Here is a 23,774-nt window from a genome sequence, read left to right on the forward strand (position 1 = left end):
CATATATATTAACAACCCTCTGTATCAAATAATAGATATCTTGGATGTCATACTTGAAAAAAAAGATAAATTAGAACAAATTGAATTAGTTATAATCTTAGATCATTTCGAAGATTATCTTGTCGCTAGTCTTAAAGCAGAAGATAATATATGAGGAGCAAAAGGCTTTTTTATCAAACACGTAAAGAAAATTGCAGCAGCAAACAATATTGATTTGGTAAGCATCACCACTTCGTTTTAAAGCTCTGATATTTATAAAAGGGAACTAATTTCATCAATCTTATTTGTATTAAAAGTTTGGCCGAGCATCTTGGAAAGCCGTAGATCGTCGTTTAGCAATTACAACCACTACAGCTTCTATACCTACTGATGAAGTGTCATTACAAGATATACCATCGTATTCATCGCCATCTTCTTTACCTCGCCTTAAAACAAGAATCACAGAACAACAAAAGGAGGTGTTATATGAACGTTTTAAGAAGTTTACAGAAGAACATAAAGAAGATTTTTGGTATTTGGAATCAATAATAGCACAAGCAACGGAAGATGAAACCGATCCAGTTTCAGTTGAAGAAAAAGTAATGAACTTTGCGTTGACCTGCCATTATTATCAGTAAGTAATAATCATCATCTTTAATTTGAGTTAGACAATCATCCATTATCAGTTAATAAATATCTTGCTGAATTTCTTTTTGTTCTAGTCCCTCTCAATCGCTTATCTTGGATGTTACTGATCAAAACTGGAAGAAAGTTTTCACAGAGGCAGAGTTACACGAGATAGAAACCAAAGGGGGGCCACTTGAATGCAATGATCCCGAAGAACTTCAACGATATTATTTGGACTTGAAAGGGCTGGTATGTATATATAACAATAAAATAAAATAAGAATGATAAAAGTTATATAAACAAGAGCAACACAAAGCTAACAACAGTACTAAATGATTTCTTTATAGAAAACAAGCGCTGAAGTGTTTAAATATGCACGAAGTATCGAAATCAATGATCCATCAGCTGAACATTTGAAAGTTTGGTTTTCATCCGAGTTGATGAATGTTGCGCGCCTCTTCTTAAAAACACATTCTTTTGATATTCTGAGTATACCTGAAACAGATCAACAGTATTTGCCATTTGGTTTCTTTGGTACTGCATTTCATGGATCTGGTATTGTAGCAAAAGGGTAAAAGTATTAGATAAATGGGTTTATGATAATGGAGCAAAATGGAATTTAAAATTGATCTAACTTAATATTTATTTTTCATTCTACAGTACCGAAGTCTCTAGTGAAGCAAATGCGAATGCGGTAAACTCATCTCGCCAACTGTCATCAGTCACAGCAATATCAAATCGAAAAATGGGTCGTCGTGGAGACACGATGTTCAAGTATGGGTCAGAAGAACTTGGATGTTCTGAAGTAGGTGCTACGCGAGACCAAACTAAAGCATTCTGTGACTGTTCAATGAAGATGCCGCTAGTTTTGAGGGACATGTTGCTTTCGGTTACTTATGATTCGAGCCTTCTTCATACAGCTCATGTTATTGGTTATAGTATTACAGGTATGTATGATTTTTGTATCAATTTCATGGATAAAGATGTCAGCCTATATACGAGCCATCCACTAACTTGGGAATATTTTGATGTATTCATTTAGGTGGCACCACATCACTTCTAGATGTCAACATTCCTGCTGGGTTTATAACTAGAGTTAGGAAAACAGAACCATTGAGATTCCCACATAGGGACTCAAATTTGGTTTCTCGATTACTCCCCTTAATGACCCTGGCATACAATGGAAAAAAGATCTTAGATAGAACCACTGATTTGTTGGATGATGTTTCTCAAGGAATAACATCGTCAAAAAATGGTACTCACTGGTGTCTTCCCCCAAACTTTATTGTACCATCACCATCATCGTCATCTTCGTCATCACCATCAAAGCGAATCAAGGTGTCTCAATAATTTGATTTACATTTGTCGTCTTCTATTGTATATACCAATATTCTTTTCATATAAATTTTCTCCTACAATCACCCCTCTTGCGAAATCATAAAAATTTCTAATGCCAAAATGAAGGACATATTTAGGCCTGACATGTGACTCAGAAAAGTGAAGTCATATTTGCTTTCCTAGCAACCAATGAAAATTGAGGTGTATAGAGGCAAGCAAATTAGGTCTTGGCAACCAAAAAGCAAAGTACTTTTTCCACTTTGTTCTTTTTTTACTATCAGTGGCATCAAGGTTTTGAATGGATTGTGTATCAGATGGCCTCACCGGTCGTTTTGCGTCCCGTGGGATAACCCTGCTCTTGGGTACATAGTTCATTCTCTACCATTTTGCTGCAATGGACTGTGTATCAGATGGCCTCGCCGGTCACTTTGCATCCCACGGGATAACCCTGCTCTTAGGTACACAGTTCAGCATCTTTACTTCGAACATTGATGTGCATCAGATGGCCTCGCCGGTTGCTTTGTGTCCCGCGGGATAACCCTGCTCTTGGGTGCCTCAATTGCTCGTTGATTTTTATTATTATTATTATTATTATTATTATTATCATTATTATTGTTAATTATCTTACTTCCACAAGGTGGTTTTTAAACGATACGGGTCTTCAGGTCAAAGTTAATCGATTTATCTTTTTTTAATATTTCAGTTCATTTTTTATGGATTGTTATTTGCCGGGGGTCAAGTTCTTTATTAACAAACAGCTAAATTTAAGAGCTTCGTGATCTAATAAAAGAAATAGTGTATTGAATAGCGTTATTTCCAGGTAAAAAAAAGTGAAGAGTGATTATGGGTTGTATATTAAGGTGATGTAGAATGACTTGTGTTGTTAATTTGCTACTTGTTACTGATATAGATGATCAAGAAACTATGTCAGTCCAAGCGATATCCAACAAGTTTGGTAACCCTATGAGTCTAGCCAAAGCAAGAATGAACAATGTCAATGATTGATTGCTGGTCGTTCCTACAGCAATTGTTGGTGCTTCCGGTTCAGTCTCCATAGTAGTGGTTATTGGCTCTTTCAGCTGCACTTTTATTTTTTTTTCGTCTATTTAATTCATTGCTGTTATAATTTTCAAGTTTTTTCTAAGCCGCGCACCGTGGTTCATGGATTCAAATCAAACAGTAAATGACGATCTCACCCAGCGAATTTAAGAGTTGGAAGTCTTGGCAGTCCAGCTTAAGAACAAACTCGAAATCAGAGACCGAGCTGATCGACAACAGCATGAAAGACCAGAACTACCCCAAGAGATTAAGCAAGATTTGGAAGCCTATTCGATCGCAGAACTGGAAAATAGTTTCAAGGTCTTCAGATACGAGATCTCACAAAATATGACGGAGACGCGTGGACAAGGTCCGGAGGCATCCATAAAATCTACGTTGGAGAATTCAAGAAGGCAACCTTGGAAGCCTATGGCGCTATATCCACAAAATACAAAAAAGCTGACAGAATGTAAAACGCTGCAAGCGGAGCAACCGAGATTTATGAAGACCTACAGTACATCATTGAAAGAGAAGACACGAGTATCGACCCTCAAGAACTCAAGACGACTATGGAAAAAGCTAGACGACTCGCCGTTTATGGAAACGCAACAGGCAAACAACAGGAGCGAGAAGCACGAACCAGTATTGCAAAGGCATTCAGGTTACCAGCAAGTATCCGAGCCTATGAAGATGAAGAATATGCTAACAAGGACATGGCATTCGATGCCGAGATGGTCCAACGAATCGAGAAGGCTCGACAAGAACAACAACTTATCAGAGCAGCTATCAACAATAGAGGAGGATACGGTCATGGAGGAGGTCGAGGCCGAGCTTGTTTCGACAGGGCCAGCGGATAGAATAGCACCAGGGGGCCGTTTACTGGTATTGGCAACAGAGAATCAAACATCCGTGGGCGGTTTCAGTAGTGAAGGAAGGATACCGATTGCCTTTCGATAGGGTACCACAACCGTGGCACAAGGGGCCTGTGTGCCGTTCTTTAGTGGAACAAACACAAGTGGACCAAGCAGTACAACAGTTTTTGGCAACCAAGGTGATCGAACGCTCACCCACTCAGGACAGGAGGTTTCATTCTACATTTTTTACGATCCAAGAAGCTGCGAAAATTCGGCCGACACCCACTCCCCTTTTGTTTGTATGTTCCCCAGTCGCTTGTATATGATACAGCTATAGCATATATGCTTCACGTATTTTGGACTTTCGACCTAATAAAGAAAAAATGGTAACACAATCTGAATCACTGCTTATGCCTCGAATAATAATAGTAAGCTGTCGGTCTTCGACCTCGCGCACGACAATTTTTTTGGCAATTGTCGTGTGCACCGTCTCATGCACAGTTTGAAAGACCCTGCGCACGACAGAACTATGATGATATATACCGAGTAACTTGAATGATATTTTTAAACAATTATTTATATATAATTATTAAAACCTTTTTTTATTTATTGTTAATGATTAATACCCATTGTCGTACGCACCGTCTCATGCATAGTTTGAAAGACCCTGCGCATGACAGAACTATGATGATATATACCGAGTAACTTGAATGTTAGCATACCATGTATCCAAATAGCAAGTAAGCAACTTTGTGCCAACATAAGTGCTATAATATAGTGAAGCACAAGCGAGAAGATTTATTAGTCAGCACAAAAAGACCTAGCTAAGACTATAGAAAAGTGGGTAGACAGTGCACCATATGTTTTCACCATTTTAATATCAATGACGTTGGTATTGGCTGCAAAGACATATCCTGTGTTTCGTGTTCTAAAACTTGCAAAAGCTAGGGCTGTCATGTAATTCTATTCAATTAAAATTTTGACGGTCAATGTAATATTCGACGTATATATAATGAAAGATGATAATATTGTGTCAGCCAAATAGTTGAATATTTCAAGGGCGAAGACCAAAACATGAAGTAAGAAATAAGGGATCATGAAAATAGGTGTTTAAATGATTGTAAAGAACAATTAAATCCGGAGACAAGGCCCAAGAGCTTGAACATGAGACAAAAAGAGCATAAATTTTCGAGTACGATGAGGTAAACACAGCGGAAAATCTTATGATAGTATCCTTTGATACATAGTATAATAAACCTTGAAATTTAGGGTAGACTAATTATAGAAAAATGCATTTTCTATCCTTATTCTTGTTTTAATTTTATTGGATTATTAAAGAGTAGAAACTATAATCAAATGATAACTTTTATTCTCTGGAAGATGCTGTAATTTAAGGGTAATGGTTATTCTTTTTTGGAAGCGATGATTCACGAGTAATTTTTGCTATCTCCATGAGCCAAGAATCCTACTTAGATTTCGATAATAATTCATGCATCAATCCTTCAATTATAGTATCGGCTATTATGAGATTATTGCTGTGCGAATCCAATATTGAGAGGTATTTGTTTTATTGCAATGAGGAACTGAACAAAAGACTACACATATTCAGATATAACAAAGTGAGAGACACATACATGTATGTGTCAAGATATACAGTAAAAGAAATATACATAGATAAAGAAGAAACGTGATTAAAAAGACGTAGCAGGAAGTTATGTAAAGTTAGACATGTTGGGAAAAAAGAAAAAATGGATTGCAAGGGAAGAAGGGTCCAAAGAGTACCTATATGTAAACAGTATACGGTATATCATGTTAGTGAAAACGGCGGCGGCGGCGACATGTAGGCCGGTCTTGGTCTTGATAATTTTCGCTTCCAGGTCCCATGAAGAAAGGCTTTATCAGTACGTCATGCGCTAAGCTATCAAATTATTTGATGTCACGATTGGCCTACCTATTTGATGAGACAGTAGAATGTACTGAAGACGACGTTGTCGCATCGTCTGAATGCTGATGGCTGTCCGGATCCTGCGCGTTATTGAATGACGTTATAAAAGAAATAATGGTCAATGACATACACACGTAGACATAAAGATACTGTACATGCTGCGCATTGCCTTACTTGTCTTGACGCCGCAGCACGCTCTAAACTGACCCTTCGTTTACGATATTGGAATAAATAACCCCATTTGTACGCCATCAAAAAGGATGCAGCCCATGAGTTTTTACATCGATCAAGTCCTATACTCAAAGGCAACAAGCTATCTTCCAGGTCCTTGATGGCTTGAAGCTGCAAAGTGCGATCAATCTCACTCCAAGGAATACTGTAATCATTGACGCCGAGTGAATTGCGAAGGTTGTTAACGGATTCCATCAAAGCAGTATGCATATTGATGATGGCATTCTCAGCACCAACTTGGTCTGCGTGGAAAAACTCGCGGTGTATCATCCGTTCAATCACCCTTACGTCCAATTCAGCCGCACGCCTTCTTCCGTTTACGATCTGAAACGGGCGGTCAATATCTCTTCTCCTTGTAGAGCCTAGAAGTATCCCATCTTGAGTATCTTCTCGAAGCGGTGCTGGGCTTTCTTGGTCGCTGATGAGAGTGTCAATGGTTTGACGCATATTTTCTTGATTTTCTTGGATATTTGTTAAGCTGTTGATAAGTTCTCTTTGAGTTTCTTGAACTTGGTTAACGCTGTCAGTAAGTGATTCAAAGCGCTGGGAAAGAGATTGTATATTTTCAAGCAAAGCTTGAATAGTTGCTCGGGGAAGTGGTGCCATGTGAGAGAGAAAAGAGGAAGAAGAGCGGAAAGCGCACAGTTCAAAACGGCTGAACAATCTTTTTTTTATGTTTGCGCGTCGCCAACACGCGTTCCGCAGCTGTACCACCATCACTCCACTGTTCATTGCGATCTACGCGTTCCGCAGCTGTACCACCACCACTCCACTTTTCATTGCAATCTATATAAAAGAGCTCCGTTACAATACAACTTTTTCTCTGTTACTAAACAAATATATAATGACTTCTGGGCTGCCAAACAAGTATCGTAAACGCCAAAAGCGATCATTGAACCCTGGAGAAACCATAGCATGCGGTTGGTGTCGCCAAGCTGTTAATAAAGACTATTTCCGCACGCATGCAGCGCTTTGTCTTCGTGAATATCAGAGAAAAAAGAGAAGAACCGATGATTGCGCCGATTCTAGCTTTGTTTCGAGGTAATGCAGCTAGCACTTCGACATGGTTAATTAATTAACTGAACGTGTCTTTTTGCATCAGCCCATTACAGAGACAGCATCTCGAACAAGTACTTTCATCGCCCGATCAACCGGAAGTTTCTATTGAACGTGAGAGTGATGCGGCGATCGTTAACGGGCATAGGATAGATGCTAGTTATTTGCAACAAAGTTACAGTACTACATTGCATGCATCAACAAGTTACTGTCACCCAAATGAATTACCCAACACCATTCAAATCGAGGAACAACAAGAACAGCCAAAGCAGATACCGAGAGGAGATGGTACGTATTCGTAATATAGCAAAACACAAGATTAGAGCAGCTATCAAAGTTTCATTTTTGACTTCGCAGAAAGGGACAGAAGTGAAACCAGCAATAGCGGCAAGCTACTGAGGTTCGAATTTTCAGATGCCATCATTCCAAGACCGATGGAAATTATCAGCATGAAAGCACAGCGGATCTTTGAAAATTTTCCGGTTTCCAGAGCAGCACACATGGAATACCTTGGTCTTATGAATGAGATCATTTCAAGCATTGATCCTGGTATGTCAATCACTGTCAGCATACTGGATTGCGAGATAGATTATATTGACAACCCATATAATAGCCCATGAACATGTACATTCACAATACCGATCGAAAAGTGTGATGGAAGATATCTATCCAGTCCAGCCAACAATTTATCACATCTGCGAAAAAAGTTGCAAGATGTACACTGAAGCTGATTTCAGCAACGTATGCGATTACTGTTCCACACCGAGATACATTGCTGACTCAAACACGTTGCCACGAGCAACAATTGAGCAGCTTTCACTTGCTTCTCAACTTGCATATTTATTACACAATCCCGAAACACGCGATCTTCTACTTTACCGACATAATTACGTACACTCTGAAGGAAAGCTTTGTGATGTCCTGGATGGATCAGTGTACCAAAAGATGCGGGCCTCCTTATTCAGTGGGAAGTACGACATTGCCATAGCTCTTTATGCCGATGCATTTCAGCCATTCAAAAATAATGCTGGATGCAAAATGACTATTATCCACTGCACTGTTCTGAACTTTGACCCTTCCATCAGGTATAAACTACTGTTTGAAACCCAATCCTCAACAAATATAAAAGGCCATTGACAAGTTACATATATTATAATAGATATGAGAAAAAGAATATGTTGCAAATATGCCTTATACCAGGTCCGCGAAAACCGAATCACATTTGGAGTTTCTTGGAGCCAACGATGAGGGAGCTCACTATATTGCAAAATGAAGGAATGGAAGTGCAGATCAATGACGGTAGCATTGTCCATGCTCGTGTACACCTCCTTTTGGCTACAGGGGATATACCTGGTGTAGCAGCTTTGGCATGTCACACTGGGCATATGTCGTTCGATGGTTGTCGGATGTGCTTAGTAAAAGGGGAACACCCAGAAGGTAACAACAGAGGAGGGATATATTTTCCCAACGTATCAGCACCTTGGCGCTCAAAGGAGGGTTATAAAAACGCGAATGAGGTACACATGTATTGTTCAAACTTGCTCTACTTACTCTTATAGCTGTATTTGCTCTTAGTAACAATCTTCTCTTATTGCTTTTAGCCTGGTGTTCATTCGCCATCCGCTATGGCTGGATTGGATAGCTTTACAGGCCCTGAATTCTTTGGAATGGACGAAATGCACTTACTCGGTCATGGTATTGCGGAACAACTACTTCAACTGTTTCGTGGTACATACACTGTTGTCATCAATAGTGTACCCAAAAATAGTCCATTTGACATACCAGAGAGCATCATACAAAAGATCATGCACGATTTAGAGCAATCACGAGCAGAAGTTCCGACCGCATTTCAAGGGAGTTATCGTAGTTTGACCGGGTCATCAAGGGTTAGGGCAGTGGATTGGCTTGATTTCATGCTTTATGTTGTACCAACGATTGTTGCACCGCATATCGCCAACGATACTGCAAGAGCAAGACTCTTGGGCTTAATTCGTTCTTGTCAGCTGTCATTGCAGTACTCCTTATATGAACAAGATGTCAAAACGATTCGCATGTAAGTAAATATTGACAGTAGTTAGAAAGCTAATCCTGAATTAATCGTTATATTCAATATGTTATTAGCGGTATACTACAATGGCACGCCTATTTGACCAAGCTTATCCGAGTTGACAAGGTTCTCAAAGTGGCCATATTCACACCGAACCAGCATTACTTAGCACATATTCCGGACATGATCGCGAAGATGGGGCCACTACGATACTATAGTGCACGATGCTTGGAGCGAATGATTGGATGGTACAGCCAACATATCAGTTCCACTGCCAGCCCAGGAACAAATGCATCGAATATCATGTTATCGCTTGCTCGAGCGCGCTATATAGACGCAGCTATTCAAAGTAATGCCTTACAAAATGACGATAACCCACATGAACACCAGCAACAATTAGAAAAAGCATGGTCATACGGAGACAAGGAAGATTCATCTGCACCTGAACTTTGGGGTAATTTGAACAGGATGGAATTGGCTGCATTTCAAGAAAGCATTGCAGGCATAAGCAAGTGCGTCTTTTACGAAGCGCTTGAAAGCTACCGTACACGCATAAACGATGTCGATCCCCTTCCATATGCTACGACCGAAATCTATATCAGTGGGCGGCTTTGGCTCAACCACAGCATCTATTCTAGCAAGCTACATCACCATTCAAAGCATCGAATGGCATACATGGTGCGCCTTGAGATGGAAATCGACAGGTACTTTGGTAAAAGCATCATCAAGTGAGAAGAATTTTCAATACATAACTTTTTGTGTGAATGTAGGAGGGCCAGGCGTGGTATAAATTCAGATGTCGTCTTTGCGGAGAAGGCATATTTTGGCAAAATCTATTTTTATTTCACATATGTCAAATCTGGTACCATAATAAGCGCTGGCAATACGAAAAAGCTGGCGTTAATCGGAATTTATCAGCCCAACCTCGAGAAAACGACAGGCTCTCTGTATTTGACGGGATCGAGTACTGAGAAACTATATGTCGTTGAAGCAGAATCCATCACTGATTTTGTTGGACTTTTGTCAGAAACTAGAGCGAGAAACCAGGTCAGGCAGCACATTATCTGGCCTGGCATGGTTAATGGAAAGCACCAATAGGAGATTTTAGGAGACAGAAACCATCTTTAATTACAAAGTAATTTAAACCACCTTGAATAAACATAATTCGATATGAAAGATTCTTCTTTTAATACTTGTTGATACTTATGAGCAAACAAGGAACAACACTAGGATTCTTCTGATTTTCCATGTTTATATGCAAAAGTAGAATTCCATTATAAACTCTGGAATTCATTAAAGAAGGATACTTGAATTATTCAATGTTTCAGACAATAAATTCTTAATCTTAAATTAAAGCTTCTATCCAACTTTTCCCCTTGAATACCTGTGTAATTCTTATATTGATGCTTTATTAAGTATAGTGAAACTGTGATTCCTTGCAGTATCCTGTAATCTTAGGCTAATATTTTCCGCTGTGAAACGACATTTGACACAAAAAAGTGCAGAACTGCTTAAGGGGTTATGATTCGTGTTGGTTTTTATACTCATTCATCACTGCTTTCGCTTTCATCCGAATCCATGGTGGGGTTGACGGCACTGCCGAATTTAGCACTCTTTCTCATGATATCCGATGCTTCGTCGTAAGAAACATTCTTATCTTCTTGAATAAGTCGTGCGGCCGTCTCCGGAATAAGAATCTGCTGGACAAACTGAACTGGTGGCATCGGGGCTGTATTTGCTGCTGTCAGGTGGTTCGATTTCGATAGTTCTTTCGTCAAACAATCCATGATGATTTGCATTCCACGGGGTCCATAATAACCAGGCTGTTTTAAACAATAATTTAGTGACTTATTTTATGAGTGATAGCTTTTGTACTTACCAAAGTTTTTTCAGCCCTTGCCATTCGTGCGAATACGGATCGTGCAACGCTTCGGCTATGTTGGCTGTAGAATTCGGTTTCCATCGATTTGAATCTGCTTTCGGTTTTGCCGACTACGATATCTCGCATAACTGGTACATGATTCATTACACGCAAAGACAAGGTCGCAAAATCGATATGACCTGGGTAACCTTGGGCGATCCCTTCTGGTCTGGTCAACATTTCTTTCCTATGAATGCTGCAGGTTTGGGTTTAATCTGTGCTTCATCGAAGCGGTGGTGACGAGACGTTGAGAGTTCTTTCATGCGGCGTTCTTCTTGTTTCTTATGCTTCTCTTCTTTTTGTATATATTCATCGTACTGCTTCTGTACAGCAGGAGGTAACGGTAATGGCAGGCGCGTTTGACAATGGGGACATGCTATTGCACCATGATACAGATAGTATAACAAATGTGTTCAGAATTACTAGAATACAAAGATACAAAGCGGCATGTTATTTAGGTTTTAGGTACCATGATGATCGCCTCCGATATCACTATCGCAGTCAGACTCATCCAAATCAGAATGGGCGACGCTTGTCTTCTTTTTTCTAGGCTACTTGCTGTTGATTCATGATCCACTGTTTTTTTGATATGCAGGTACCTCCAAAACGTTTTGTGATCGTGACCTGGGTTGATCTCGTTCCAATGCTGCTTATGGCGCTGTGATATCGGGGGCCATTGCATTTTAACAGATGATCGCAGCAAGACCGGTTCCCAGTGGTTCCCATTCACGAAATGCATAACGAACGGCAGGAGACTATATCGTTTGCCGAATGTACAGAGTGTGGCAATGTCAGCGATGGCGGATGATATTTCGCCCATGGACCAGACGTATAGCAAGCAATCGGCCGCTCCAACGCATTGGCTGCCAACTGAATATCCACGCTTCCGTCAAACCAATACTCATTGGGACAATCGGCCCCAGGATCACTAAAGGCGACACCATAAGACATCCTTTTGACCAGTTTTTCATATTCCGTCTGGCTGCCACCACAGATGTAAGTCAAACAAATGCTATTTCCCTTAGTCACCACGTATTCATGCATTCTTTTTTTATGTCCGCGTATTTATCTTGATTGCTTTTATATTCGAGATACGACAAAGTTCTGAACCCACATCATTCGTCCGGCTTTATCTCGACCGAGTCTGTAATGTACTACAATGGTAGAATATCTGGATGTCTATTGTCGAGCTACACAGCAAACGATGTAAGTTCATATATATGAAACCACTACTATGCAAATATATGCCTATACCTTTGATCCCCTAGAGCCTGTGTATTACGCTTTTTGTTTGGCCAAAGCTCTTCAGAACCGTTCTCAATCAAGTAAGTTTTCTTTTTTTGACCGTTGGGTTGGATTCGTTAATTTCAGTAGCAGCTTTTTTTCTTCTTTTGATTTTTCTTTTTCTTTCGCATCTTGTTAGATAATCTCAAATAAGATGGTAGGCTCGACCCAATAGCACCCTTCGGCCGTCCTTTGGTTTTGACAGCGGTAGGCAACTCTAGATCTTCGATGAGTAATGGTTTGTACTGATCTAAAGCCGTACGTATACATGATATCAAGTCTTGCTTTTAATGACCCGTCTGCGCATCGATAAATAAGTTGTCAATTCGATTTTTAAGCTCTTGATAGTCTAGCTTCAACGCATTTTCTTCAACATCGTTGGTGTCGGTACCAAGTTCTTAGATGACAGGTTGTTCAGATACCCTTGCTATGTGACATATGAACTGTTAATTCCATAACAGAATATTGACTTTAGCTGCGACATTATAAGTTACATACTTGTACTTGACACTAATTTCCATCTTTTGTCAAATATATCGGGATGCAAGATTTCTTGATCATTACACTCGTAAAAATAGTGTCTGCACGGCAAACGATAATTGACAAAGACTTCACAGCTATTACATTGCGACGATTCCGGCGTCAAACGGCGAGCGGCAATCAATTCAGATATAACGACGTTGATCGCAAATTGCGAAATGATACCAAAAAGAGCTGATACTCTTTTTGTTATTGCTGCATCTTTATCCTTGACAACCCACTTGTTCGATAACACGTCTTTTTCATGTTGCGTATAAGCCAGAGAATCCTTTATACAATCGCATCATTAGCATAATTTTCTATATCCGAGCCTTTAAACCGCATCGAGCAGCACAAGTGGATAAGATGACAGCAGATAGTTGTCAGGTATGGTTCTTACACCCAAATATAATATATAGTATGAGAATAATTAGAGCTATATTCTGTTACAGGAGAAAGAATATGAAGATAGTACCGAAGAGACAAGAACCAGGTCTGATATACCGAATTGTGTATACCAAGAACATACACTTGCGCGAATGGTGTGGAAAAGAGGTATCCTAAGCGACGATCCACCAAGACGCAGTGCTCGTGGTCAATATATGCCAGCTGTTGCAAGAAGCCAAATTATAATGGGAAGGTGCAGACAGCGGTAGCCGACATACCGCCACATAATCATCAACTTACACGAGATAACAAGATATACGCGTCGTACCGGGCAATGACAGGCCATGAACAAGTCGATATTGCCACTGAACTAGACTCAAGGATACCGCTCGTCAGATTTTACAGTTGCGGTTGAATAACCGTTTCACTGCAAAAGATATCTACAACTTAAAATCTCGACTGGAAAGCAATGATGCTCAACATGATGAGCTGCCCACTATCATGGAGTATTTCAAGTCATATAATTCCATTGCACGTTACCATGCCGAAAATGCAACAAAAAAAGTCAAGTCTATTTTTGTCACGCACCCACGAAGCATCGAGCGCGCAAGAATGTTTCCAGAGGTGGTAGTTATTGATGCTACATACCTGCATATCAAAAAAACAGTGGATCATGAATCAACAGCAAGTAGCCTAGAAAAAAGAAGACAAGCGTCGCCCATTCTGATTTGGATGAGTCTGACTGCAATAGTGATATCGGAGGCGATCATCATGGTACCTATAACATGCCGCTTTGTATCTTTGTATTCTAGTAATTCTGAACACATTTGTTATACTATCTGGATCATGGTGCAATAGCATGTCCCCATTGTCAAACGCGCCTGCCATTACCGTTACCTCCTGCTGTACAGAAGCAGTACGATGAATATATACAAAAAGAAGAGAAGCATGAGAAACAAGAAGAACGCCGCATGAAAGAACTCTCAACGTCTCGTCACCACCGCTTCGATGAAGCACAGATTAAACCCAAACCTGCAGCATTCATAGGAAAGAAATGTTGACCAGACCAGAAGGGATCGCCCAAGGTTACCCAGGTCATATCGATTTTGCGACCTTGTCTTTGCGTGTAATGAATCATGTACCAGTTATGCAAGATATCGTAGTCGGCAAAACCGAAAGCAGATTCAAATCGATAGAAACCGAATTCTACAGCCAACATAGCCGAAGCGTTGCACGATCCGTATTCGCACGAATGGCAAGGGCTGAAAAATCTTTGGTAAGTACAAAAGCTATCACTCATAAAATAAGTCACTAAATTATTGTTTAAAACAGCCTGGTTATTATGGACCCCGTGGAATGCAAATCATCATGGATTGTTTGACGAAAGAACTATCGAAATCGAACCACCTGACAGCAGCAAATACAGCCCCAATGCCACCAGTTCAGTTTGTCCAGCAGATTCTTATTCCGGAGACGGCCGCACGACTTATTCAAGAAGATAAGAATGTTTCTTACGACGAAGCATCGGATATCATGAGAAAGAGTGCTAAATTCGGCAGTGCCGTCAACCCCACCATGGATTCGGATGAAAGCGAAAGCAGTAATGAATGAGTATAAAAACCAACACGAATCATAACCCCTTAAGCAGTTCTGCACTTTTTTGTGTCAAATGTCGTTTACCTCATCGTACTCGAAAATTTATGCTCTTTTTGTCTCATGTTCAAGCTCTTGTGCCTTGTCTCCAGATTTAATTATTCTTTACAATCATTTAAACACCTATTTTCATGATCCCTTATTTCTTACTTCATGTTTTGGTCTTCGCCCTCGAAATATTCAACTATTTGGCTGACACAATATTATCATCTTTCATTATATATACGTCGAATATTACATTGACCGTCAAAATTTTAATTGAATAGAATTACATGACAGCCCTAGCTTTTGCAAGTTTTAGAACACGAAACACAGGATATGTCTTTGCAGCCAATACCAACGTCATTGATATTAAAATGGTGAAAACATATGGTGCACTGTCTACCCACTTTTCTATAGTCTTAGCTACGTCTTTTTGTGCTGACTAATAAATCTTCTCGCTTGTGCTTCACTATATTATAGCACTTATGTTGGCACAAAGTTGCTTACTTGCCATTTGGATACATGGTATGCTAACATTCAAGTTACTCGGTATATATCATCATAGTTCTGTCGTGCGCAGGGTCTTTCAAACTGTGCATGAGACGGTGCACACGACAATTGCTAAAAAAATTGTCGTGCGCGAGGTCGAAGACCGACAGCTTACTATTATTATTCGAGGCGTAAGCACTGATTCAGATTGTGTTGCCATTTTTTCTTTATTGGGTCGAAAGTCCAAAATACGTGAAACATATATGCTATAGCTGTATCATATACAAGCGACTGGGGAACATACAAACAAAAGGGGAGTGGGTGTCGGCCGAATTTTCGCAGCTTCTTGGATCGTAAAAAATGTAGAAAGAAACCTCCTGTCCTGAGTGGGTGAGCGTTCGATCACCTTGGTTGCCAAAAACTGTTGTACTGCTTGGTCCACTTGTGTTTGTTCCACCAAAGAACGGCACACAGGCCCCTTGTGCCACGGTTGTGGTACCCTATCGAAAGGCAATCGGTACCCTTCCTTCACTACTGAAACCGCCCACGGATGTTTGATTCTCTGTTGCCAATACCAGTAAACGGCCCCCTGGTGCTATTCCATCCGCTGGCCCTGTCGAAACAAGCTCGGCCTCGACCTCCTCCATGACCGTATCCTCCTCTATTGTTGATAGCTGCTCTGATAAGTTGTTGTTCTTGTCGAGCCTTCTCGATTCGTTGGACCATCTCGGCATCGAATGCCATGTCCTTGTTAGCATATTCTTCGTCTTCATAGGCTCGGATACTTGCTAGTAACCTGAATGCCTTTGCAATACTGGTTCGTGCTTCTCGCTCCTGTTGTTTGCCTGTTGCGTTTTCATAAACGGCGAGTCGTCTTGAGTTCTTGAGGGTCGATACTCGTGTCTTCTCTTTCAATGATGTACTGTAGGTCTTCATAAATCTCGGTTGCTCCGCTTGCAGCGTTTTACATTCTGTCAGCTTTTTTGTATTTTGTGGATATAGCGCCATAGGCTTCCAAGGTTGCCTTCTTGAATTCTCCAACGTAGATTTTATGGATGCCTCCGGACCTTGTCCACGCGTCTCCGTCATATTTTGTGAGATCTCGTATCTGAAGACCTTAAAACTATTTTCCAGTTCTGCGATCGAATAGGCTTCCAAATCTTGCTTAATCTCTTGGGGTAGTTCTGGTCTTTCATGCTGTTGTCGATCAGCTCGGTCTCTGATTTCGAGTTTGTTCTTAAGCTGGACTGCCAAGACTTCCAACTCTTAAATTCGCTGGGTGAGATCGTCATTTACTGTTTGATTTGAATCCATGAACCACGGTGCGCGGCTTAGAAAAAACTTGAAAATTATAACAGCAATGAATTAAATAGACGAAAAAAAAATAAAAGTGCAGCTGAAAGAGCCAATAACCACTACTATGGAGACTGAACCGGAAGCACCAACAATTGCTGTAGGAACGACCAGCAATCAATCATTGACATTGTTCATTCTTGCTTTGGCTAGACTCATAGGGTTACCAAACTTGTTGGATATCGCTTGGACTGACATAGTTTCTTGATCATCTATATCAGTAACAAGTAGCAAATTAACAACACAAGTCATTCTACATCACCTTAATATACAACCCATAATCACTCTTCACTTTTTTTTACCTGGAAATAACGCTATTCAATACACTATTTCTTTTATTAGATCACGAAGCTCTTAAATCTAGCTGTTTGTTAATAAAGAACTTGACCCCCGGCAAATAACAATCCATAAAAAATGAACTGAAATATTAAAAAAAGATTAATCGATTAACTTTGACCTGAAGACCCATATCGTTTAAAAACCACCTTGTGGAAGTAAGATAATTAACAATAATAATGATAATAATAATAATAAAAATCAACGAGCAATTGAGGCACCCAAGAGCAGGGTTATCCCGCGGGACACAAAGCAACCGGCGAGGCCATCTGATGCACATCAATGTTCGAAGTAAAGATGCTGAACTGTGTACCCAAGAGCAGGGTTATCCTGCGGGACGCAAAGCGACCGGCGAGGCCATCTGATACACAGTCCATCGCAGCAAAATGGTAGAGAATGAACTATGTACCCAAGAGCAGGGTTATCCTACGGGACGCAAAGCGACCGGTGAGGCCATCTGATACACAATCCATTCAAAACCTTGATGCCACTGATAGTAAAAAAAGAACAAAGTGGAAAAAGTACTTTGCTTTTTGGTTGCCAAGACCTAAATTGCTTGCCTCTATACACCTCAATTTTCATTGGTTGCTGGGAAAGCAAATATGACTTCACTTTTCTGAGTCACATGTCAGGCCCAAATATGTCCTTCATTTTGGCATTAGAAATTTTGGCACGGATAGCATGTATGAGGCAAAGAGAATTAATTTTTTCGTTTTTGGTAAGTTCCCCGGAGCACAGCGGAGGGGAACTTTCCCAAAAACGAAAAAGAAAAGTTTCAAAATGATACTGTAATAATATGAAAGTAGAGTTTATTGCTGTGTAAAAATACTATAAATGTTAATAGCGATATAGGATAACTGATGGTTTATATTGGTAGGCGATTAAATGCTGTTGTCTGGATTGCATTTTGTTTTGTTATTTTTGTTGGTACAATCGACTTTACCACAGAAGCTACATTTCGCTGTGCATTTTGTCCTATTGTTTTTGCCTTTACATTTAATGTTGCCACAAACACTACATTTTTTTTGGTTCTTTTTACGAAGGCCATCAAGTATGCTGTTGCTGGTACCGTTGTTAATGCCACCACTACTGTTGCTACTTGTAGATGTTTGTGGCATCGTGGTAAAATTTGGGTTTGTTGAACTGGATGCAGGTGCTAAATATATTTACAATGTCAATATATGCAGATATTTTGATCGACAAATTATTTTTCTTACCCAAAAGTTGTAATGGCTGAAGTCTGACAGGAGGATATTCATATTGTGAATGATTTGACGGTGTTGGAGGCATGGAAGGTAATTGCTGTGGAATGTTTGCTAGTAATTGATGGAACATAAAGGTGGCTAGATTTTGCGTATCGATAAGTGCTGGAGCTGGACAAATTGTAACAGGAGAATCAAGGCGATTTGTAGATGACGAGGCACTTGAGGTATTATCGTTTTGAATTATGCTTTCAGTACGTGGTGTTTTTGATGGAGATGGGTGTTGTGCAGGTGGTGCTGTTCGTTTACGGGTCGTCGAGTTCAAATCGTTGCTCATGTTATCGATGGATTCTTTGTTGTTGTTTTTGGTGCGTATGATATTATCGATTTCTTTCCATTTTGTGTAATGAATAGAAAGCTGCTCTGGTGTTTTATAAAATATATCTGTGCCGTTAACCTTTTGCGACCAAAGTTTGGTGAATCGAAGAAAGTCTGTGGTTTTGAATCTATGGTTTGGGAACTGGTGACGAAGAATTGAATCGAATGTGCTTTTCTCCTTGTCTGTGTGAACTGGTATAATCGCGTGTACTGCTCTTTGACATTCGGCAATATACTTGTATTGAGCTCCAGTAGCTTGTGCAGTTGAACGATTGATCATGATTAACGTGGCAATATCTAATGACGATGAATTGGTGTGTGAAGTGCTTTGGACTGGTGTTGCTTTGTCAATGTCGTACAATTCCATTAATGTTGGATCCAAGGGAGATATACCAAATAATTCGCCTGAAGACTTGAGGTAAAGAGAGTGTGTATGTATACCAGGCCCTCTGTAGCTGCATGGAAGGTTAAGTTTTGTTTCCAAGTTATTGATATGTTGTGATATCCACGGATCGTAATGACCGTCGTGAATACGTCCAAACCTATTTAATGTCCCAACCTACAACCAAACATACATGTCAATCCAAACTTTAAATTTTCCGAATGTAAAATGAAATAATAAATTTAAAACTATTACTCACATCGATGTTGTGCCTAAGTCTATAATCTGCAAGTAGAGCATCAACATATTCAACACTGGCACCAAAAGCTCCAATCGTACGAATCAGGTTCTGGTGTATTCCACCTTCCAACGAATTTGTACCACGGCTACAGCGATATAGTGTAAGACCATCTTTATCTTGGCCACGGACAAAATAAAAGGGGATACCAGGTGGGTCAGATACGTGGCCCAGATGAATGGCGGTGAGCACATTTTTTGCTTGCTTCCAATTTTCAAAATCAAATAATGGTCGTCCGGTTCGAGCACAGCGCAATGGTCCATAAGTTTCAAACAGTTTTTTCACCACAGGGTAGAGATCTTTAGGAGGCGGCACAACACCTAATATAATAATGAAAAATTAGCGTTATTTTAGTGTACATATCTTGTTAATCTAGTTATTATACATTCAATTTGAAGGTTTAACTTACGCTTTACTCTTTTGAATATCCAATCAGGATCTTCAGCAAGTTTTTTCTCCCATGTTGTTTCTTTCTTCTCCTCTAGGACCGCTGTTACCAGTCTTTTATCAATTTCATCATATACAAACAATGCATCATGGAATGCCCGTGAGAAAACCTTGGATAATCCATGTTTGCGTGAGACCTTTATCATATCCATTAGATGAAAAACATCTTTTAGAATACGAGAGTGTATTGGAGCTGTTTGATTGATAGTGGCCGAGGTACTGCTGCTGCTTTGATTATCGTTTTGTTGTTGTTGTCGAAATAGTTGCTGGCCGTAGTCTCGGCTTGACACGTCAATATCTCGGTTGATTTCAAGCAAATTTCCTTCTTCATCAATGATTGGTAAACTTTCATTTTCTTGGTCCAAATCATCATCTTCGTCATCCGATTCCATGGGTGGATTACTTGTGCCTTTATACAAGAAGTATAATATGTATTAGTAATGTATTAAACATGTATTGTTACAATCCGTTCATTATCTAATATTACCATCTTCTAAATATGTCTGTTGGTTAATCAATTGTTGAGTCGGTGTAGATATAGCTGAAGTAGCTGGTGATATGGTTGTTGCAGATGGTGATTCTTGTACTGAAACAGTCTTGTAAGTACGAAGCTCAGACACCTTGACAACTATTTCGAATGGAGGACTCGCAAAATCTCGAAGGCACTTGTCATGTGCATTCACCGTAGCACCGGGCACCAAAGTTCTTTTTATAGTAATGATAACGCGGCCTTTTTTAACTTCAACTCCATATAGTCTTTTTTGTTGCTTGGAAATTACACCATATGCGACAGGCTCGTTAAACGACCCAGGATGATACGATACAGGATTACCTAAGAAATATATACAAGCTTTAGTTCCAGCGTTATAAAACTGCTGTTGAATTTCATCTATCCAGTACATTACCCTCATTGTCAGGAGTAGGATTAGATATACGTATACCGATTACACCATGCCTCTTGACTTCTTCAAAAATTTTTAAAGATGCCCATGCATCGAGAGCGGCATATTCAATTTGGTCTTGTGTCAGTTGCGTTGCATCCCAATTACCCAGTCGAATAGAGTCGTCCTTGTTCAATGTATGTTCCAATACAGCTTCACAAATTCCAGCAAGTCCTATACGTCCATCGGTAATTGCACCTTGACCTTTGCAAAACGCACCTAATTCGAACCCTCCTTTGCAAACAACCTTGAAATCACGTTCGATTTTTTTCAAATCACCATTGACATTTCGTCCAAGTTTCATAATCGATTCGCTCTCTAACAACTTGCATAACGAACTCGGTAATTCGTCTAGGTCAGACACACACATTATAAGTGCCGAGTCGTTGTCTGAAATCTGGATCGTTGCTACCTTTCCTTGTTGGCGGGTCGTAGTGTTGAATGTCCATTCGCAATCAAATCCAATAGCTTGTGAGCTGCCTTTGTTGATGATGCTATTGGCACTAGTTTCGATATCTTGAGCACCACGGATAGCCTTGATTTCAACGTTGCTTGGAATAGTAAGCAGTGGGTAGGAACGAGCATTTAACGGCCCCTCGTTTTCTTGTTCAACAACGGGTACCACGTCTTGCAAAAGTGATGGTATAGCTTCTTTAAGAAAACTTTGATCCCCAGTTACGTTGTTCGTAAAAAATACTTGTGGCTGTGTATATCCGTACAAATCATATGCATGTCGCATGGCGTCAAATGCATATTTGAGATTGGATAGTGCTTTTGTTGGAACAAGAAACTGAAGTCGGACTTCTGCATATTCGTTCAGGACCGTATATAAAGCAGCAAATACTGGTCGACCGTTAATCTTGTTTATCAGCTTGATTATCTTAAAGGTATGGTCACCTTTAAGATACACTCCGTCAAGCACTTCCATTTCCTTGTCGATGAGATGTCGTATATCTCGAATAAACGCAGTATAAAATGAACGAAAATATTGAGGGGATGGAACGTGACCGGCATACTTGGATCGATCGTCAAATGAAGAGAATGGTGTTATAGTCTCTTGGTTATCAAACATATCATGAATTGACTGTTGATCAAAGCGTCGATATACGATATACTGAATATATTGTAAATGTAGCCGTGCGTGTTTTAATCGATGTACTTCACGAATTATCTTGCGGAATCTCTTCGAGCCAACGGAATTTTGAACACATGGTCTATAGAGGTCACCAACAACTTTTGATAACCCACTTCGATGAGTCATGTATCCAGGGTATTCGCATTGCAAGATTTCTGGTAGTTGATGTGGTATGAAAAGTGTTAGGTGAGATATTAGGAGACTGTCGAAGCACTTGAGAATCTTGGTAGGGTCTTTATTCAGGGTGAATTTGCGATCAAGGGATGTTACTAATGACTTTTGATACCACTATTTGTACTGTTTGAAAGGATTACGTGATGGGTGATTACTAGACGTTTTCCCATGGGTTAACTTTGTTAAGGAGAATAAGTGGTTATTTTACGATGTCGGGCAATATGGAGAATATTATGCGTGTGAGTCTTGATCCATGAAATTGGTGTAACAATGTAATGAGAGGATCGTTATAGCAGTGCTTAGAATACGACATCACCCCCCTCCAGGTAGGAACTACCGGTTGAAGCAGTATTCATTGAGCGCGCTGTTTTTTGCTTCGACGGTGTTGTTCAGGGTTGGTGGTGGGAGTAGATCTTTTCTTACGCTGTCTTAAATAAGCGGAGGTAGTGTCAGGGACTGAACCAGTGGATCTGGTGCGATATGCAGAGTTGGTGTTGCCTGTACCGTTAGATCGATTTCCTGTTTTTGTATTCTGTGATTTTAACTGGTGATCGTTTTTTTCTTTGGGACCAAGTCTTTTCCAATATGTTTCGATTGGCTTTGGAGTAGTGAATTTATCGGGGGTTAGCCATTCATCATGGGTTTCATCATAGTTTTTCCAGCGAACAAGGTATTCTCTGTTGCCGGGTGTGCCTTTATGTTTGATTACTTCTAGTACTTCTTTTAGTTCATCTTCAGGGATGACTTCGTCTTGTGATATGAGTTTTAGATCGGATGGTGGGTAGTTTCTGTCTTCAAGAGTTCCTGTTTCATCCAAGAGGATGTAGGAGCCACCTTTTGTTTTGCGTACTACAGTGTAAGGGCCACGATATGCAGGCGATAGTTTAGCAGTGCGTGTCGGGATTCGTACCATGACGTGACTACCCTTGGGAAATTCGACTATGCGATGCGTTTTGTCAAAGTTTTCTTTTTGCTTTTCTCCTGCTTCTTTGCTTTTTTCGTTAATGGCTGGGAAAACCACTTCCGTCATATGCTTTATTCTTTTGAGCATGTCTTCTTCTGTCAATGGTTGAGGTGTTTCATTTCGGTAGTCTTTGAATGCGTTCATTTGACGAGCAAACATGAGCGAGAATGGTGTGGAGTTTAACCGTTTTGACACTTTGTTATTTATAGCGAGTTGAGTGCATGGAACATAGTAGTCCCAGTCTTTGCCTGTTCCTTCTACCATTTTGCGTATGTTGTTCATTGCGACTTGTACATAGCGTTCGGCTAAGCCATTACCACGAGGATGATACGGTGTGGTGAGACGATGATCGAAGCCAAGGTTTTTTGCGAGTTCTTCCATCGGAAGGTTTTTGAATTCACCTCCGTTGTCACTGCCTAGTACGCGAGGTACACCGAATACTTTGAAAGTATCGATCAGGGCTTTTACTATAGTGTTTGATTGTTTGTTGGGAAGGCATACCAAGTGGCAGTACCTGGAGCATACATCGACCATTACCAAAAGGTAATTCATTTGGCTGTCAGTAGTGTGCATGGGTTGACCAAGGTCAATGACCCAGTGGTCTCCAGGCAGGTAAGCGTAGAGAGGTCTTAATGGATTGAAGCCTTTTTTTATGATGTTATGTTTTTGACAAGCGGGACAAGTTTTTACGTATTCTACTGCGTCATGTAGCATGTTTGACCAGAATAGTCCATCACGCTGTATGTTCTTTACCATATTTTCACCACCTAGATGTCCAAATAAATGTGCTTTTTGCAATATTTCTTTACGATCC

The 23,774-nt window shown here is 40.1% G+C and overlaps 5 protein-coding genes across 5 annotated transcripts; 2 read left to right on the plus strand and 3 right to left on the minus strand.

Annotated features, from left to right (window-relative positions):
* Positions 1-581: 581 nt before the first annotated feature.
* BDB00DRAFT_929277 (uncharacterized protein) lies at positions 582-4,222 on the plus strand (the record flags this gene model as incomplete). Its single annotated transcript, XM_053128960.1, has 6 exons — positions 582-613; positions 702-855; positions 954-1,177; positions 1,267-1,553; positions 3,155-3,377; positions 3,467-4,222. 6 exons carry the CDS (start codon positions 582-584, stop codon positions 3,837-3,839), a joined length of 1,293 nt encoding a protein of 430 aa, XP_052979308.1. The 3' UTR covers positions 3,840-4,222.
* A 6,370-nt stretch (positions 4,223-10,592) lies between these two features.
* On the minus strand, positions 10,593-11,159 carry BDB00DRAFT_825174 (restriction of telomere capping protein 4). Its single transcript, XM_053123654.1, has 2 exons — positions 10,995-11,159; positions 10,593-10,938 (listed from the first exon to the last, which is right to left on the minus strand). The coding sequence occupies exons 1-2, from the start codon at positions 11,121-11,123 to the stop codon at positions 10,660-10,662; spliced, it is 408 nt and encodes a 135-aa protein (XP_052979309.1). The 5' UTR covers positions 11,124-11,159; the 3' UTR covers positions 10,593-10,659.
* A 338-nt stretch (positions 11,160-11,497) lies between these two features.
* On the minus strand, positions 11,498-11,987 carry BDB00DRAFT_872765 (uncharacterized protein; the record flags this gene model as incomplete). Its single annotated transcript, XM_053126999.1, has 3 exons — positions 11,498-11,528; positions 11,636-11,694; positions 11,814-11,987. The coding sequence occupies 3 exons, from the start codon at positions 11,985-11,987 to the stop codon at positions 11,498-11,500; spliced, it is 264 nt and encodes an 87-aa protein (XP_052979310.1).
* A 2,350-nt stretch (positions 11,988-14,337) lies between these two features.
* On the plus strand, positions 14,338-14,905 carry BDB00DRAFT_825176 (restriction of telomere capping protein 4). Its single transcript, XM_053123655.1, has 2 exons — positions 14,338-14,502; positions 14,559-14,905. The coding sequence occupies exons 1-2, from the start codon at positions 14,374-14,376 to the stop codon at positions 14,835-14,837; spliced, it is 408 nt and encodes a 135-aa protein (XP_052979311.1). The 5' UTR covers positions 14,338-14,373; the 3' UTR covers positions 14,838-14,905.
* Positions 14,906-15,569: 664 nt separating this feature from the next.
* BDB00DRAFT_908628 (uncharacterized protein) lies at positions 15,570-17,172 on the minus strand (the record flags this gene model as incomplete). Its single annotated transcript, XM_053128625.1, has 4 exons — positions 15,570-16,613; positions 16,871-16,915; positions 17,006-17,017; positions 17,161-17,172. 4 exons carry the CDS (start codon positions 17,170-17,172, stop codon positions 15,882-15,884), a joined length of 801 nt encoding a protein of 266 aa, XP_052979312.1. The 3' UTR covers positions 15,570-15,881.
* Between the last annotated feature and the right edge of the window lie 6,602 nt (positions 17,173-23,774).

The sequence above is a fragment of the Zychaea mexicana genome, assembly GCF_025766255.1.
Source record: "Zychaea mexicana strain RSA 1403 chromosome Unknown BDB00scaffold_40, whole genome shotgun sequence".
Taxonomy (NCBI): domain Eukaryota; kingdom Fungi; phylum Mucoromycota; class Mucoromycetes; order Mucorales; family Lichtheimiaceae; genus Zychaea; species Zychaea mexicana.